General features: G+C 38.6%; 1 protein-coding gene across 1 annotated transcript in view; it reads left to right on the forward strand.

The window, feature by feature from the left end:
- The window catches only part of rev3l (REV3 like, DNA directed polymerase zeta catalytic subunit), a 69108-nt gene extending 52632 nt beyond the window's left edge, over positions 1–16476 (forward strand). The window contains exons 22-32 of the mRNA XM_028439323.1: positions 551–692; positions 768–1012; positions 2326–2434; positions 3210–3416; positions 3517–3626; positions 4713–4827; positions 7309–7446; positions 7523–7713; positions 10834–11080; positions 12437–12652; positions 15879–16476. Coding sequence (XP_028295124.1) covers positions 551–692; positions 768–1012; positions 2326–2434; positions 3210–3416; positions 3517–3626; positions 4713–4827; positions 7309–7446; positions 7523–7713; positions 10834–11080; positions 12437–12652; positions 15879–16019 — 1861 coding nt within the window. The 3' untranslated portion in view covers positions 16020–16476. The remainder of the gene's footprint in view (positions 1–550; positions 693–767; positions 1013–2325; positions 2435–3209; positions 3417–3516; positions 3627–4712; positions 4828–7308; positions 7447–7522; positions 7714–10833; positions 11081–12436; positions 12653–15878) is intronic.
- Positions 16477–16681: the final 205 nt, after the last annotated feature.

Consider the following 16681-nt stretch of genomic DNA (forward strand, 5'->3'; position numbering starts at 1 on the left):
AATTGGCAAAAATAAGCATGAAATATGGTGAAAAGAGGTTATAAATGACAAAGGGTCAAATAATGCAACATTAGGTGGAAAGGGTGCAAAATGTCTTGAAAAATGTGCAGAAAAGGCATTGCAGTTTGATGAAGTGGCAGAAATGAGAGGAATGTAGCAAAAATGCATTAAAAAATATGGCAAAAAAGGGATCAAAATAGGTTGAAATATGGCAACTTTGGTGTAGTTGCAGAAAAAGGGTAAGAAAACAAGCTGAAATGGGCTCAAATTGTTAAAATAACCACTGTGTATATCACTGTGTATAACATTTTGAGTGCACCAGGGTTGATGATAATCACCCTTTGAATGTGAGGGCTAAAATAGACAAAACGTTTAGCTGTTTTAAAATCTACTCGTATAGTTTCACTGCTAAACTCAGCGTCTGCTGACCCTCGTTGGCTGTAGTGAAGTTAGGGGTTGCTATAAAAATCTCTGGACTGCGTTGTGCGTTCTGTAATTAGACGATTTGATTGCATGTGTTTATGTTGTGTGTCTTTGTGTGTGATTGTAGGTGGAAGATGGTTGACCATTACGTGAGCCGGTTGCGTGGCACCATGCAGCTGCTGCAGCAGCACGACATCATCGGTAGAACCAGTGAGCTGGCCCGACTCTTTGGGATCCAGTTCTTCCACGTCCTGACCCGAGGATCTCAGGTATTCAGCGGTTCATCTACTCACCCACTCCTGATCCAGGACTGGTTTAAGGTTTAACCCACTGTTATTGTTCAGTATCGTGTGGAGTCGATGATGCTCCGTGTGGCCAAACCCCTGAACTACATCCCAGTGACCCCCAGCGTGCAGCAGAGGGCCCAGCAGAGGGCGCCACAGTGTCTGCCCCTGGTGATGGAGCCTGAGTCCCGTTTCTATAGCAACTCTGTGGTGGTGCTGGACTTTCAGTCGCTCTATCCCTCCATCGTCATCGCTTACAACTACTGCTACTCCACCTGCCTGGGCCACGTGGACAGCCTGGGAACGTAAGGACACACACATATACATACACATGCACATACACGTGCCCCCGCACACACACACACACGCACACACACACGCACACACACACACAAATACACAAGGAGACACAAATACACACGCACACACCCACATAAATAAATTCACGCACGCACGCACACACATAGGCATCCACACGGACGCACGCACGCACAGGCACGCATGCACACACACACACACGTGCATGTACGCACACACACATACACAAGCATGCATGCATGCACACACACACGCATGCATGCACGTCGCACGTCGCACGCACACACGCCCCAACACACACTCACATTTTAATGAAGCACACACTCTGTGATGAAGCACCCACTAACAGGATGACTGTACACACACACATACGCAGCACGCATACACACACACACAAATACACATACGCACGCGTGCGCGCGTGCCCACACGCATACATACGTGCACACACAAGGACACAGGCATGCACACGCACATTATTTTAATGAAACACACTCTGTGATGGAGCTTCTACTAACAGGATGACTGTAGTTGCATAGCAACAGCAAGAGCTGAAAACGCTTTTCTTTTCTTACATCAATCTTCAAAGATTGAACATGTGATCGTCACATGTGGATCACGAGATAATGAACATCTTCACTTCATGCTGGTTTTGTTAGAATTGTTAAATCCAGCACCAACAGCTCAGTGAGATGAACAGAACATAAAGTGTGTGTGTGTGTGAGCAGCGACATTAGCTGACCTATAATGTGTTTACAGAGCTAATTTATGACGAGAAATGACAAAAAGCAAACAAAGGGTTTGTTTTTTGTTCAAACTCAATGAAATGGTAAATAAGAGTCCCTCATTAAAAGCTTCAGTGCTACAGTTTCCACTTAATCAGTGTCAGGTGTAGGTCCTATTGGCTGATGAGGGTGCTCTTCAAACGACTTGGCCAATTAATGGTTTAATGGAGATTTCTGTGTTTCAGCTGTTGAGTTTCAATCTCCACATGAAGTCTCCTCCTCACTGCTCCACGTCTGCATATCAGTCCATTTACTGCTTTTTATGGTCACGTTTTACTGGAATGCTACGTTATTTATTACCATGCACTATCACATCAGGATCACGTCAAGTCAGGACTCTAGGTTAGAATCCGGACGCGATCGCTTCTGAACAAACCTAACATGTTGATTTGCGGCCACGCCCTCAACTTTAAATGAAACCAATAGCGTCCTACACGGCGTCTGTACGTTTATAGCTCTTATGATCTAACCATTCTTTGTTACTGACTCTAACACACTGTGTGGTTCTGTTTCAGGCCGGATGAGTTTAAGTTTGGTTGCACTTCCCTCCGGGTTCCTCCAGAGCTTCTCCATCAGCTGCGTAACGACATCACCGTGTCTCCAGGTGGCATTGCCTTTGTTAAGGTACGGCTCTGCATCCTGTTCATTTCATGCCTAATGCTTCATGCTGACTGCTGTCCTCTAGTCAAGGCAGGAACTTTGTTGGTTCTAGCACCCTCTTTGTCCGACTACAACATTAGAAAATTCTTATCAAGATAATTTCTTTCATCATATTCACATATTTTTCTTTTTTCCCACCACAGTTTTTTTGGACATTTTCTCATTCCGATGTGAGCCCGCCCCCTCTTTGTTTACATGTGTTTACCCTTTGAGTGGGCTATATGTGTGCCACAGGCATGTTCAATTTTTTATTCGTGCTATGCTGAGATGCTAAGGGAAGAGTTCATTTTTTTTAAATTGTAATGTTATATATTATAAAATATGGAGTTATCTGATTTCTTAATCACAAAACATGAGCTTCTGTTAAGTTGCTGTTGTACTTCTGCTGAAACCTGGGTTAAAGCTTGAAATAGTTGAATGACAGAGTCTCATTTACTTTTTATTTTGGGATTGTTCTATACATTTTAACTCTTGAGGACAATCACAGCGATAAAGTTGCACTTTTGACAATATGTCTGATGTCTGCAGTCATTTTTAAGTGCATTAAAAAAAAAATTGAATATCAAAATTTTCTTATAAATCGGAGATTTTTTTTTTTAGGCTAAATGTGGTTACACACATAATCAGACATAGTGAGTCTATATTTGTGTTAAACACAGCATCATTACCTGTTCAATCAGTCAGCTCTATGGTTGGTGAGTGTTTCACACTCTCGTGTGTGTGTGTGTGTCCTGTTCAGTCCTCAGTGCGTAAAGGTGTCCTTCCCAGCATGCTGGAGGAGATCCTCAACACCAGGATCATGGTGAAGCAATCGATGAAGACCTACAAGCAGGACAAAGCCCTGATGAAGCTGCTGGACGCGCGGCAGCTCGGATTGAAGCTAATTGCTAACGTCACCTTTGGCTACACGGCCGCTAACTACTCTGGACGCATGCCAAGTGTAGAGGTGAGCTCGACTGTGCTCAGCACCTGCACCGTGAACAAGTTAAAGACCCTCTCTCTGTGCGTGTGTGTGTGTGCGTGTGTGTGCACGTGTGCATGTGTAGGTGGGAGACAGCATTGTGCACAAAGCCAGAGAGACTTTAGAGCGGGCCATCAAACTGGTCAATGACACTAAGAAGTGGGGAGCACGGGTGGTGTACGGAGACACTGACAGGTAGGCAGCCTCACTCCCATCATGCACTGCTCCCTCTGGACTAAGGATGGAAGTAAAAATCGATTTGGCGATATATCGCGATATTTCACGCCGCGATTATTGTATCGATCTAAAATATGTCCAAATCAATTTTTCTAATTGTTTTTTAAAGAAAACCATTTCATTTCGCTAACATATGCATAGCATGTAAATGCACCATCAGACCTTATTAAACGACCTCACTCCTCAATGCATTTTAGCTGGAAGTTGGTTGTACTTTATTTGCATTAAAAAAAACTTTTTATAAAGAATTTAAGAACTTAACATAATCAGAATCTGATGTTGAAGCTTTTTGTTGTAGTAACCTTTTTGAGAAATGTAATTTAACAGTTTGATAAAAATACCATCACTTTTTTATATTTGTACTTCAATTAAAGAATGAACAAATATCAAGCAATTTAAAAGAAAATATAAAGATAATATCTTGATGTTGTATGATCATTTTGTTAACTGTGTTTGTTTTTTTGTGTATTATAATCAAAATGATGTAAAGATGATTAATTCATTAACAGCTGCAATGATTAGAAAACAGGATGCTGAGAATTAGATTATTTGTTTACTGTAATGAAGGAAAAAGGGTGAAACTACTAAGTTTATATTTCCACCCACTGCCCTTTGAACACAAAAAGTATGTGTATGCAGTAATATATGTAATTATTGTTTTTTTTTTGGAAGCCATCAACATCATATCTATTATTGTAATATTGTTTCTTGTATTATTGTATTTGCAATTTTTTGGAAATAAAACAGTAAATCATAAATCATAATTACAGTTAGTTACCATTTACTTGTTTTCACAATTTTAAAAAAGTTTTGTTCTTTGTAAAGGTGAAATTTGTAATTATTGATATGGCAATATACTGTATATCGTATTGGGATATATCATAACATAACTTGTGAATCGTGGTAGATTCATGGTAATGAACACCCTTACTCTGGACTCTGTTACCATGTTTGTACACATTGTAATGTATGGTTGGTGAGTGTTTCATGCTCTCTCGTGTGTGTGTGTGCGTGTGTGTGTGTGTGGGTGTGTGCGTGTGTCAGTCTGTTTGTTCTGCTAAAGGGAGCCACAAAAAGTCAGGCCTTCAAGATCGGCAACGAGATCGCAGAGGCTGTTACCGCCACCAACCCCAAACCTGTGAAACTCAAGTTTGAAAAGGTTTTAACACGCACACGCACACACACACACTAACGTACTACTCATACTAAGTCTGATTTCATAATTAGAGTGTAGTTCACATTAGATAGTATGAAAAGATTGAGTATGTGATAAATACCTGGATGTATACTATTTGGGGACATTTTTATGTTTACACAGTGGGCAATAGTGTGGTTCACATTATAATGGTATAAAAAAAAGTTCTTCAAATTTTGCCAGATCACATTTTGTCTTGTTCCTATTGATATTTTAAACATCTGTAATAAAAATTGAGCCAATAAAACGTCCGTAAAGCGTGGCACACCTTTTCACAATTTTTTTTTTTTTCTCAACCAAGGAATGTGTAACTTTCACAGATATTAGAAACTAAGGTAAGTATGGTCATTAATAGTTTATTTTCTGTATTTATACTAAGTGAGTAAGAACATTAGAACAGTTCAAACACTATTCCTGAAAATAGAATAAACATCAACATTGAAGAAGTGTGCCACCCCTAAATGTGCAGCTGTTTTTGGTAACAGATGCTCACTGGGTCAATGGAACAAGGTAAAAAGCCATCTGGCACAATTTCTTAAAAATACATTTTGTGAACCACCCTAGTGAACACACTAGTCATACTCAACCACCCCATGATGCATTGTGAGCAGAATATAACATCATCCTGGGACTGGCTTCAAGCTAATAATCAAACATCCCCTTTTCCAAATAAAAGCATATCTTCTTGTCTTCCATTAGCTTTTGTAAATAGGACTCTTGTTTTGAAGTTAACAGGAAGTTTTGTCAATAGCACCATGGAGATTCTCCAGAAATTTCATCATGCCATCATGAAATGTGTTCCCGCAAGTTTTAATGCTGAAATGAGCACATGTTGATATTCTACTTCACATGTGTCGAACTCGAGCCACGGGGGCCAAATCTAGCCCTTTAGAGCAACCAATTTGGCCCACAGAAGACACTAAAAATGATAAAGAAAACATAAATTGTGTATAAATATTACCAAATACGCAAATTCACAAAATCAATAATTTTTGAAGAGAAGATCCTGCAGGGACTGATGATGAAAACTAGAGCACAATAATGTTAAAATTGATCTTTTGTTTCCCCCACCTAAAATTTGTGGCCCACTTGAGATCAAACTGGTCCATTTTTGGTCCCTGAACTAAAGTGAGTTTGACACCTCTGTTTAAATCTATTTGGTCATTTTCTCACTTACCGAGACAAATTCCTTGTACTGTCCTTAAAACTGTACATGGCCATTAAAAACATTTCTGATTCTGATTAAAATGTTTTCAGAACTTTCAAAGGTGGAGAATCAACGTAGATATTTAACCTCAGTGTGATTCAGGTTTTTGTCGATGTAGGTCTTTGGAAACTTATAAACATACTTATAGTATATAGTAGACAGTATATACTCATTGAGTTTGTCATGCATAGTACAGAGAATGCCATTTTGAACACAGCTTAAGTAAACTAAGATCACAAAGTTTGGTTTTAATTAAGGCTGAACGATTAAATGCATTTGCGATATCGTGTTATAATTTCTTTTTCCTTGTCCTGTTAAGTTTAGAGAGTGTTTAAGAAGTACAGTCCACATGTTTACATGAAATGTGAAATTAGTTAGATATGTTGAAAAGGTAAAGCCACAGATTTGTTTGCTTTATTGTTGTAATCTCTGCTTTAAAATGTATATTTAATATCTATTTAAATAAATTTGAAATTGTTTATTATGATTGATTTATTGCTTGTGTTCATTGAAAAATACATGACAAGAAGCTCTTGAAAAAATAATTGCATATTAAATCACAATCGCAATATTGAGGGAAAAATCGCAATTAGATTATTTTCCAAAATCCTTCAGCCCTAGTTTTAAAGACAGTGTGTAGGGACCTGATTGTTGGTCCCCACACAGTCACAGGTAGGACTGTGACTGTGTGGGGATATATCATATATATCTCGATACAGCTATATATCGCAATATTTTTTTTTGCATGATCAATTATCGTTATGTTCGCGCTATCAATTTTTAAAATATTTTTTTTAATTTCTTTTTTTAATTTTAATTTTAATTTATTTATTTATTTTCAAAACATTTTCTGCTTTTTCACTAAAATGTGCAGGTATTTTGTCAATGTTGAAGGAACCATAATATTATTTACTTGAATATTGCACTGGTAAGAAAGCACTGTTGTAGATACTTATTTGTTTACATTGGTATGTTGACACTTATTTACAGAAATGTTGCACTAAAATAGTGTAATATTTTTCAATTTATTGTCTTTCAGAAATTGTATTTTTTCACTTACTCTTTTTTTTTTATGTCAGATTATCGTAGATTGATTTCTGACTAATATATTGATAATCGCAGTATGGTCATATTGTAAGATAATCGTTATCGCGAGCTTTGTATGGCGTATCGTATCCCACCCCTATTCACTGTGTGTGTGTGTGTGTGTCCGTGTCCGTGTGTGTGTGTCCGTCCAGGTGTACCTCCCCTGCGTGCTGCAGACTAAGAAGCGCTACGTGGGCTACATGTATGAGAGTCCTGAGCAGACGGAGCCCGTGTTTGACGCCAAAGGAATTGAGACTGTGCGTCGTGATGGATGCCCAGCGGTTTCCAAGGTAACGGGAGAAACAATCTCCACCTCCTCTCCACCAATCACGGGCCTGATCCACGTCTCTTCTCTTCACGTCTCAGATCCTGCAGCGTTCCATCAAACTGCTTTTTGAGACGCGGGACATTAGTCAGGTGAAGCAGTTTGTGCAGAGACAGTGTGTGAAGGTTCTGGACGGACGCGCCAGCATGCAGGACCTAACCTTTGCCAAAGAGTACCGAGGCAGTGGCTCCTACAGGCCTGGAGCTTGTGTGCCTGCGCTGGAGCTCACCAGGTGTGTGTGCGTGCGTGTGTGAGAGTTATCCTATAACAGATGTGCAGTACCTGAGTCTGTTGCCTGGCAATAATTCCAGCAAGTTCTTTTGTCTTCTTTTAGAATAATATGTCAAGATTTCATTCATTTCGACAACGGTTCTTCAGGAAATTTACTTTGATCTCCTGACATGTTTCCACTGTCAACTGCCAGTCTTCTGCAGAGGCGTCTGCTGATTGAATTGATGTGCCCTTGACTTCCGCGCAGTGATTCCAGCAACCTTAACATACATGTCAGGAGATCAAAGTACATTTCCTGTAAAACAGATTGTTGATGTTTCTGCTCATCATTGATGAGGACGAGTGTAACAGTAAATAAAGATTACAGATTAAAGATTACAATTATAATTACGACATAAATGTAATTAATTACCAACTACGTGATTACAATTATAATTGACCCCAACCCAAATTAAAGGCTCATTATTTGTAATTAATTTTAATTGAACTTTAGTAATTAAGAGCATAATTGTAATTGACTTCCAGGAGAAAAATAATAATTGGCATTTTTTTTCAATTACAATTAAAATTACAGTCATAATAACTGTAATTGAGTTTTAATTAAACATGAATAATTGAAGATGTAATTATAATATAAAAGGACAGTATTGTGAAAAAATAACTTTATAATGGTTTTGCTGTAGTGATATTCATTCCTTTAGCCTCATTCAGAGGGCCGAAGTTGATACATTTCTGTTTCTTGCGTTGACGTCACAACGTGAGAAAAATCCAACTCCTCCTCCTTTCAATCCTGGTTCCTCCTACCCTATAAGAATGTGAGCTCCTCCCCCGCAAACTACCTCACAGCTAAAACGAACACTGCGGTTTAATATAAAATATATATATATATATTTTGTCATATGTAAAGTTACATACACAAAATGGATTCTCTGCATTTAACCCCTCCCTGAGGAGCAGTGAGCAACCACAGTGTAGCACCATGGAGCAGTTAGGGTTAATATAAGGGACTGATCAACATCTCACAGTGACGAACCAGGGAGATTAGAACCAGTGAGCCTACCATTACAAGCCTGCTCCCTTAACCACTAGTCCCTTTATCCACAGATAATATATTTACATTCAGTATATAGATAATCTGAAGCGCAGTGTGAGCGCTCAATCAGTTCCATTTTTAGTAGCCATTATATCGCCTCGTATCACCTTTGACATGAACTGACTTGTTTGTGACACAATGCACAAAGCGACGCAGCGGTTAGACAAAACAAATGATTATCCCCTTAAATGGAATATTCTTGTGGTTAGAAGAGGAGAGGATGACAAGAAAGGGACTATCAGGCTGAACCATTAATCGCATTTGTGATATTCTTGCAATATCATAAAACGCGATTTTCTAATCGCAAATTGCAAAACAAAAATTTTGGACCGACAAGCTACATCCTTATCGGCCCTGTTACCGGTATTTTTAAGGTGGCGTTAATCTTCAAGCCTCAAACAACCGTTGATAATGCCGTGCTGCCTGTCACTCCTCCTTAAGAACCCACGTGTGGAGCTGACTGATGGGAGGGGCTACTGTAGATTGTGCTCACCTGTTCGCCTCGCTTCATGAGTAGGCATGTCTGTAGACGCTATCCACACACTCTTACTATTGTTTTCAGCCAAATAACTGCACACTACAGTAAAACACATGGCTATTTAAGTGGCTATTGTGATTTTGAGTCAAAAGTGTGTGCCACTGCAGAACCAGAGCAGCTGAAGCAGATGAGTTGTGTGTGTGTGTGCGCCGTGCGGAGTTCTCCACGGCTTAGCCTTTAGCCTAGCCGATAGTCCTCTGTGGCAGCCACGCTTCTGCCGTCTGTCATGCCGCCTACCACCAGTGGCAGGCAAACCCGCTGCGTAGGTTTCTCTGCACTACCGTGCCTCGGCTATCAGCAACGTTTCGTTGGAGTAGTGACTTGCAATCATATATTATCGTACAGCTAAAACTTGTGAGTTAATATGGTAAAACGGGGGTAAATCAACATAGCCTCGTCATGAGCCAGTGCAGCCGCAGCATCAGAGGCACAGCTCACTAATTCTGCTTTTGCACAATTTTTCATTGTTAGGTTGTTTGATATGCTTGATTTGAATATTTGTATTTGTTTAGATAGTTGGTTTAGTGTTTTGTTAATATAAAAAAGTTATTTATATGGTATTTTTTACTGTTTTATTCATACATTTATAGTGTTTTATTTAGAACTATTTATTTTGTATTTTTCATTTATTTTGTGTGCCATATTGTTAAAAATGTTCAAAAATAAACAGATTGATGTTCATTATTTTTTTGTTATTTTGTGTTTTTCCATTAATTTAAAAAAAGTAAGGTATCGATCAAGTACAGGATCGATAAGAGTAGTAGTACAGTAGTATACCCATCCCTAATGTTGAAGAGGTAAAGCCACAGATTTGTTTGCTTTACTGTTGTAAACTGTGCTTTATATTTTATATTTATTTGAAGTTTAAATAAATCTGAATTGTTTATTATGAAACAGATTGATTTATTGCTTGTGTTCATTGAAAAATACATGACAAGAGGCCCTTGAAAAAATAATCGCTTTATAATATTTGCAATATTGAGGAAAAAAATCGCAATTACATTATTTTCCAAAATCGTTCCGCTCTAATCAGCTCTGGTGATAGTTTGAATCAGCTGACTCAGCTGACTGACTCTGCTGCTGATGTGATAAACACACACCCTGAAGCAGCGTTTGTCGGACTCACAATCACAATAGCCTCTTACAGTATATAGTCATGCATTTTACTGTGATGTGCAGTTTTTTGGCTGAAAACAATAACGAGAGTGTGTGGATAGCAAAATAAAATTGCTATGGTGATCAGCTGTTGTGTGGAGTCAGCGTCTACAGACACGCCCACTCATGCATATGCATAAAGTCCCCAAAACAGCCTGTTTTTAGAAGTGTCATGAAAGTGACTTTTCAGAGGCAAAACTCTGGTAAACAGGAAAGTTTGGGAAAATAAACCTCAAATATGATGATGTTGGGGTTCTTAGAACAAATGGAGATGATTGAAATACTGGACCTTTAAAAATGTAACTCACAACAACCATCGGCTCCTTCTATTTCAGGCGAATGATGGCGTACGACCGACGGCTGGAACCACGTGTTGGGGAGCGTGTGCCCTATGTGATAGTTTATGGGATGCCGGGCATGCCTCTCATACAGTTGGTGCGGAGGCCAATGGAGGTTCTGCAGGACCCGGGCCTTCGTCTCAACTCCACCTATTACATCACCAAACAAATTCTGCCGCCGCTGGCCCGCCTCTTCCATCTGATCGGAGTGGATGTGTTGTCATGGTACCAGGAGCTGCCCAGGGTGAGATTCAGCACTGATACATCAAAGGACTGGGACATAACGTGTTTCATAGCTTTGCACATCAGAAAAAGGAGAGAACAAAGGAGACGAGAGAGCTCAGAACAGAGCATGATCGCCCTCTGCTGGCTGAGCTTTAAGAATACTAGTATTGTTTTTTTTTATCTTTGGGAGTCTTTTAACATCTTTCAGTAAGATTACTCATTATATTCATTTCAATTTAGCTTTATTTGTTCAATGTTGAATTCAAGTCATGCCAGGGCAGGACGGCCATTGCATTATGTACAGCTGTGTTTTTATAAAAAGAAGTCAACATTTCCACTTGAGCATCAGCAACAACGCAAAGGAAAAGCTTCCTGTGAACAGAAACCAGCAGAGGTCAAAGGTCAGAGATCAACCTCAGGATAGAACAGGGTAAAGAGGAAGAACATCAGAGCCTGTTTTTCTAAAGTCATCAGCTCAGATCCTGGATAACGGATTGGATCAAATCTTGAAAATGGGATTTTCAAAAGAAAAAATAGATTTTGTAATCAGATTAGATCACATAATCTAATCTTAATTTTGATCGGTATCAAACTTTTTGTTTGTGTTTTTCACAACATTTCAGTAGGATTGGGATTACTTTGATCAACAGAATCTGGATTAAACTGATCTCATCAGAAGAACGGGTTCAGTGTGGATTTCAGGCTCAAAATGTAATGAAGCTTTAAAAGTGTATCAAATAATCCTGCAGTATAATCTACAAGATATTCAATTCATTCATAAGGTTTTAATTTGATTTGTTCATCTGTCAGACTACAGTGATTATAGAGCTATAACAGTATAGATCTACAGAAAAGTAGAGTTTAGCCTCATAAAACAATCCTTAAACAGCTCAATACATACATACACATAATATATTTAATTGTGTCACTAATTAATGTATATTCAAACAATCAAAAATATGGTTGTTTTGTTTTTTAGATGATTGTTTAGTGATACATACAATGATAAAACAGGATAATAAAGCAATGGCATCACTGGTTTATGAAATCAGAACTCGTGAATAATTATTGTCTGTTGTTGTACGTCCCGTTTACTGGTTGTGGTTCTGGTTGTGGTTGTGGTAAGTTCCTATCCAGATCTGATTGATCCAATCTGATATTGCTTTGAAAACTGGCTCAAAAGTCAAATGGATTACACATGATCATGGATAGCAAAATAAAGGATTACCAAATCCAGTTCATTTTTATCCAGATTAAACCTTTTAATAAACTGGGCCTAGAGGATCAGATTACTCAAACCATGACTCAGCATTTAAAGCGATAAAGACCTGCTCTGTGTTTCAACCTGTTTAAAATGTTCCATTTGTCTCCTCAGGTCCAGAAGGCATCGTGTTCCTCAGTGGGGGGAGGGGAGGAGACGGGGAGGAAAGGAACCATCTCCCAGTACTTCACCACCCTTCACTGCCCAGTGTGTGATGATCTGACCCAGCTGGGCGTGTGTTCACGGTGCCGCTCTGAGCCTCAGAAAGTCACCGTTACTCTCCATCAGAACATGAGGCAGTGGGAGAGTGAACAGGAGACGCTGCTGAAGGTGAGGAGGCACCATTACTGCTCCTAACCAGGAGTGGACATGTCACGATACGACATATCCCAATACTAAACAATATCTTTACATGTACAAAATAGTATGAAATACAATTTATTTCATTGTTTTTAAACTTGTGAGAACAAGTAAATGGTAACTAACTGTAATTTAAGTAGCAACATTAAAAACAAATGTTATGTTTATCAAACGTCAAATTACGTTTTTCAAAAAAGTGAAACTTTTTCTTCCACAACAGATTGTGATTCTGTTAAGTTCTTAAATGTATCAGTAACCACTTACATCTATAAAAGTGCCCAGTGTGTTTTATGAAAATAAAAGCTAAAATGCATTGAGGAGTGAGATAGTTTAACAAGGTCTGATGGTGCGTTCGCTGACACCTAGTGGAGCTACGTTCACACTGCAAGCCTTAATGCTCAGATCTGTTTTTTTGTTCATCTGTTCACATTACCATTTAAAATGTGACATGTATCAGACTCCAGTGTGAACGGTTTGTGGCTCCTATCTGACTCACACATGCATTGTCATGTTTCTCTCAAAGAGTTTTTACAGTGGAGCTGAGAATGAACGAGCAGGTGGAGGAGGACGAGGAGAAAAGAAAAAAGACAAATATTTAGTTTTGGCTTTTTGTTGTGCAGATTTGCTTTTAAACACAAACCATTTATGATATGAACCTTGTTTAAGGTTTGACCAGAACCCGACAGAGTAAAGAAGAAACCTACAGACATTAGGTTTTTATATCAGAGCCCGACCTGAAACCGACAGTTAAAACCTATTTGTTTCCTCATACAAATAACATATTTGCCTTTGTTTTAGTGGTAAGCATTGCTTTTATTAACAGACAGATGTTAATGTCAACATCAGATCAGCGCACGGGGAAGCACGCACACGTCAAACACAGGCACAGTGCGCACACAAGACAGTGGATATATTTACATAATCAACGTATCAAATATAAGGATAATCAATGTTTTTGTGCAGAAAAAGGATTGATTCAACAGTGGATGATTATAGCCTGACTCTCTGGTCCAGAGGACAGCGCTTTCACAGCTCCAGCTGTTAATAATCACGTCAACGTATCAAACACATTCAATCTGCCTTGTTCGTTCACACTGAGGTCTCATTGAAAAAGATCTGATCTGTATCTGATTCAGGACCACATATGAAAGTGGTTTAAAATCAGGTATGGGTCAGATTTGAGTGTTCACACTAGTACTGCAACGGATCAAAAAAACTCACTGTTCAGAACATATCACAGTTTTGAGTTACGGATCTAATCAATTTTTGGATCAGCAGAAAAATAGAAAAAAAGACAAATAACTTTGCTCTCCATTTATTTTGTAGAACACTTAGTGCAACATTTTTCTGCTCATTAAATACAAAGAACATTTAACTTGAGGTGTCAATCCAATGCTTTAATATTTTTGAATCATATAAAAGCAAATTAAAGTGCAATATAAGGCATGTCACCTTCATCCTTTAAACAGGTAAATGTATGGAAAAAACTTGAGGCATGACACCTTCTAAACATGGAGAGTGAATTAAAAACTAGCCTACGCCCACATCATCAAAAAAGAATGAAAAGAAAGCAGATCCGAGTTTATAATTTCAAATTCTTACAATAGTCAAGGATGGCCATCAGGACTAGAGCTAATATTTATTTAATAAAAGCCTTAAAGACATGGATGGACGGAGGCATAAACATTATGTACACATGCATGCATGCACACAGCTGTTCCTCTCTCTCTCTGTCTGTCTGTGTGTGTGTCTCTGTTTCACACAATCACACACACACGACCAGGAGCGCAAACCACACATGCGCGGGTCACACACACACACGGTTGTCGCAAACAGAACAGGTTTCATCAAGGCATTACTAATGATGCGGATCATTATAAAAACTTTTTTTTTGTCAACCAATCCACGGACCACGTGTGTACCAAACCGTGGAGAGAGAGCCGTACAGATCATGGATCAATTATGATCCGTTTCCCCACTAGTTCACACTGCTTTAAAAAATCACACCTGATCACTTGACTCCCCAGATTTGGGCCACATTTACCTGCAGTGTGAACACAGCCTCAGTGACCTAGCGTTAGCATCATTAAATCTTTTTTTTTTTTTTTGTTAAAAACATTTCGGTACAATAATTGCACGGTGAAATATCACAATATATCGCCAAATTGATGTTTTCTTACACCTGTACTTCCAACGCATGAAAGAGTGGAGAAAATGAAAAGAACCCAGACTAAAACCTGTTGATCAGATAGAAACTTTAAAAGTATTTTTTACATTTTATTACATTTTCTGAAAGTAACACCCACAGAAGGAACATGAACACACTCATCTTGTGAAACATTTCACTTCTTGTGATGGTAAACAGCAATGCCAAATCAACATGAAATAGTAAATCTTTATTGAAATTTCAAGCAGGCAAACACAAACATAAGCAGCTAGCAAAGCAAAGATTTTCAAGATAAACCAACTCTAAACCTGAAAGTTTGCCCTGATGGTGGCACTGCAGGAAAGCTCATAGCATCACCACAACTAATATGGTTCATACTCTAGTATTAATTAATATTCTCAGTACATTTGAGAAGATTTGGGTGAAAACTATTCAAGATTAATTAATTCTAATTTTAAGGTTTGTCCTGATGGTGGCGCTAGAGAACAGGTCAAGGTTTCATTATCAAGTGGTTATTTATTTATTCAACAAAGAAACAAAGTGACACAAAAACTTGATAAAATATTATCTTAATTATCTGAAATTTAAAAAAATGACTGAACTCAAGGCCCGGGGCCAAATCTGGCCCTTTGGAGGCAGTAAAAATGACAAAGAAAACACAAATTTTTGTGTAAATTACCAAATAATCCAGTTGTCATATTCACCATTATAATGAAATTCTAGGTGCTTGAGGTTTTTCTTTGTTTATATCACATGGATGCAGTAATTTTTAATTGGAAATTGTGGAAAGAACTCCCATTTTTTTCCACAAATCTTGCAATTTCTTTCAAACAATTCCACATAAATTGGTTTTCAAAATCAACATTATTTTGAAATGAAGAGCTGGCCGATACAATTCATAAAAAGTTTCACCTAAAATCTGTGGCCCACTTTAGATAAAACTAATCCATATTTGTCCCCTGAACTGAAATGCGTTTACCAGTGATGTTGTGTACACGGACTGATTATACTGGTGGTGTTTGTGTGTAGTTGTGCAGGAACTGTAGCGGCTGTGCTGAGCGACAGGTTCCGTGCGTATCTCTGGACTGTCCCGTCCTCTACAAACTGACTCGGGTCAACAGACAGCTCTCCAAGGCCCCGTACCTACGACAGCTGCTGGACCAGTTCTGATGGGAGCCCTGGTTCCACTGGTGCTGCTGAGCTCTTCATCCTGTCGCTGACTGAAGACGTTAAAAAAGCTCATGTTGCGTCGTCTTCATGTTTCTGCTGTAAATGACCTTCATCAGTCCCATCCTGTCCATTAATGATTGTACTGGTTTCCACTCCAGCAGTTCAGACACTTCATACTCTGCTGAGTACTGCAACCCTTCAGTTTTTCAATGTGGGACTGTTGCAATACTTTTATTTTGTTAATTTATGACAAAGACTTTAATATTGCAGTGTGTGTTTGTGCTTTTCTGTACGTTTTCACCTAATTGTGCATCAACTTTTAATCCGTCATCACAACGAAGCCGTACACAGGATCTGTGTATTTTATACAAATGTAAAAAGGACAGTAACAAAGGTGTTCTGTTGGTTTTTAATGAATATTGCTGTGGAAGATTGAGATAATAAAAAAGTCACACTACTTACCCGTTGCTTTTTAATGGCTTTAAAACTTCATCACAGTGATAACATCTTTAAATTCTGAAAACATTCACAAACAAAACATAAATGATCTGATTGGCTTTATTTAGTGCAAAGCTTCCATCAGTGCCTTTATTTAAATTAGAGAAACTGACAAAAAAAAAAAAAACAAGAAATCAGTTCCAGAGCAGCTAAAACGATGCCAG

This window comes from Gouania willdenowi, chromosome 24 (assembly GCF_900634775.1).
Source record: "Gouania willdenowi chromosome 24, fGouWil2.1, whole genome shotgun sequence".
NCBI lineage: Eukaryota > Metazoa > Chordata > Actinopteri > Blenniiformes > Gobiesocidae > Gouania > Gouania willdenowi.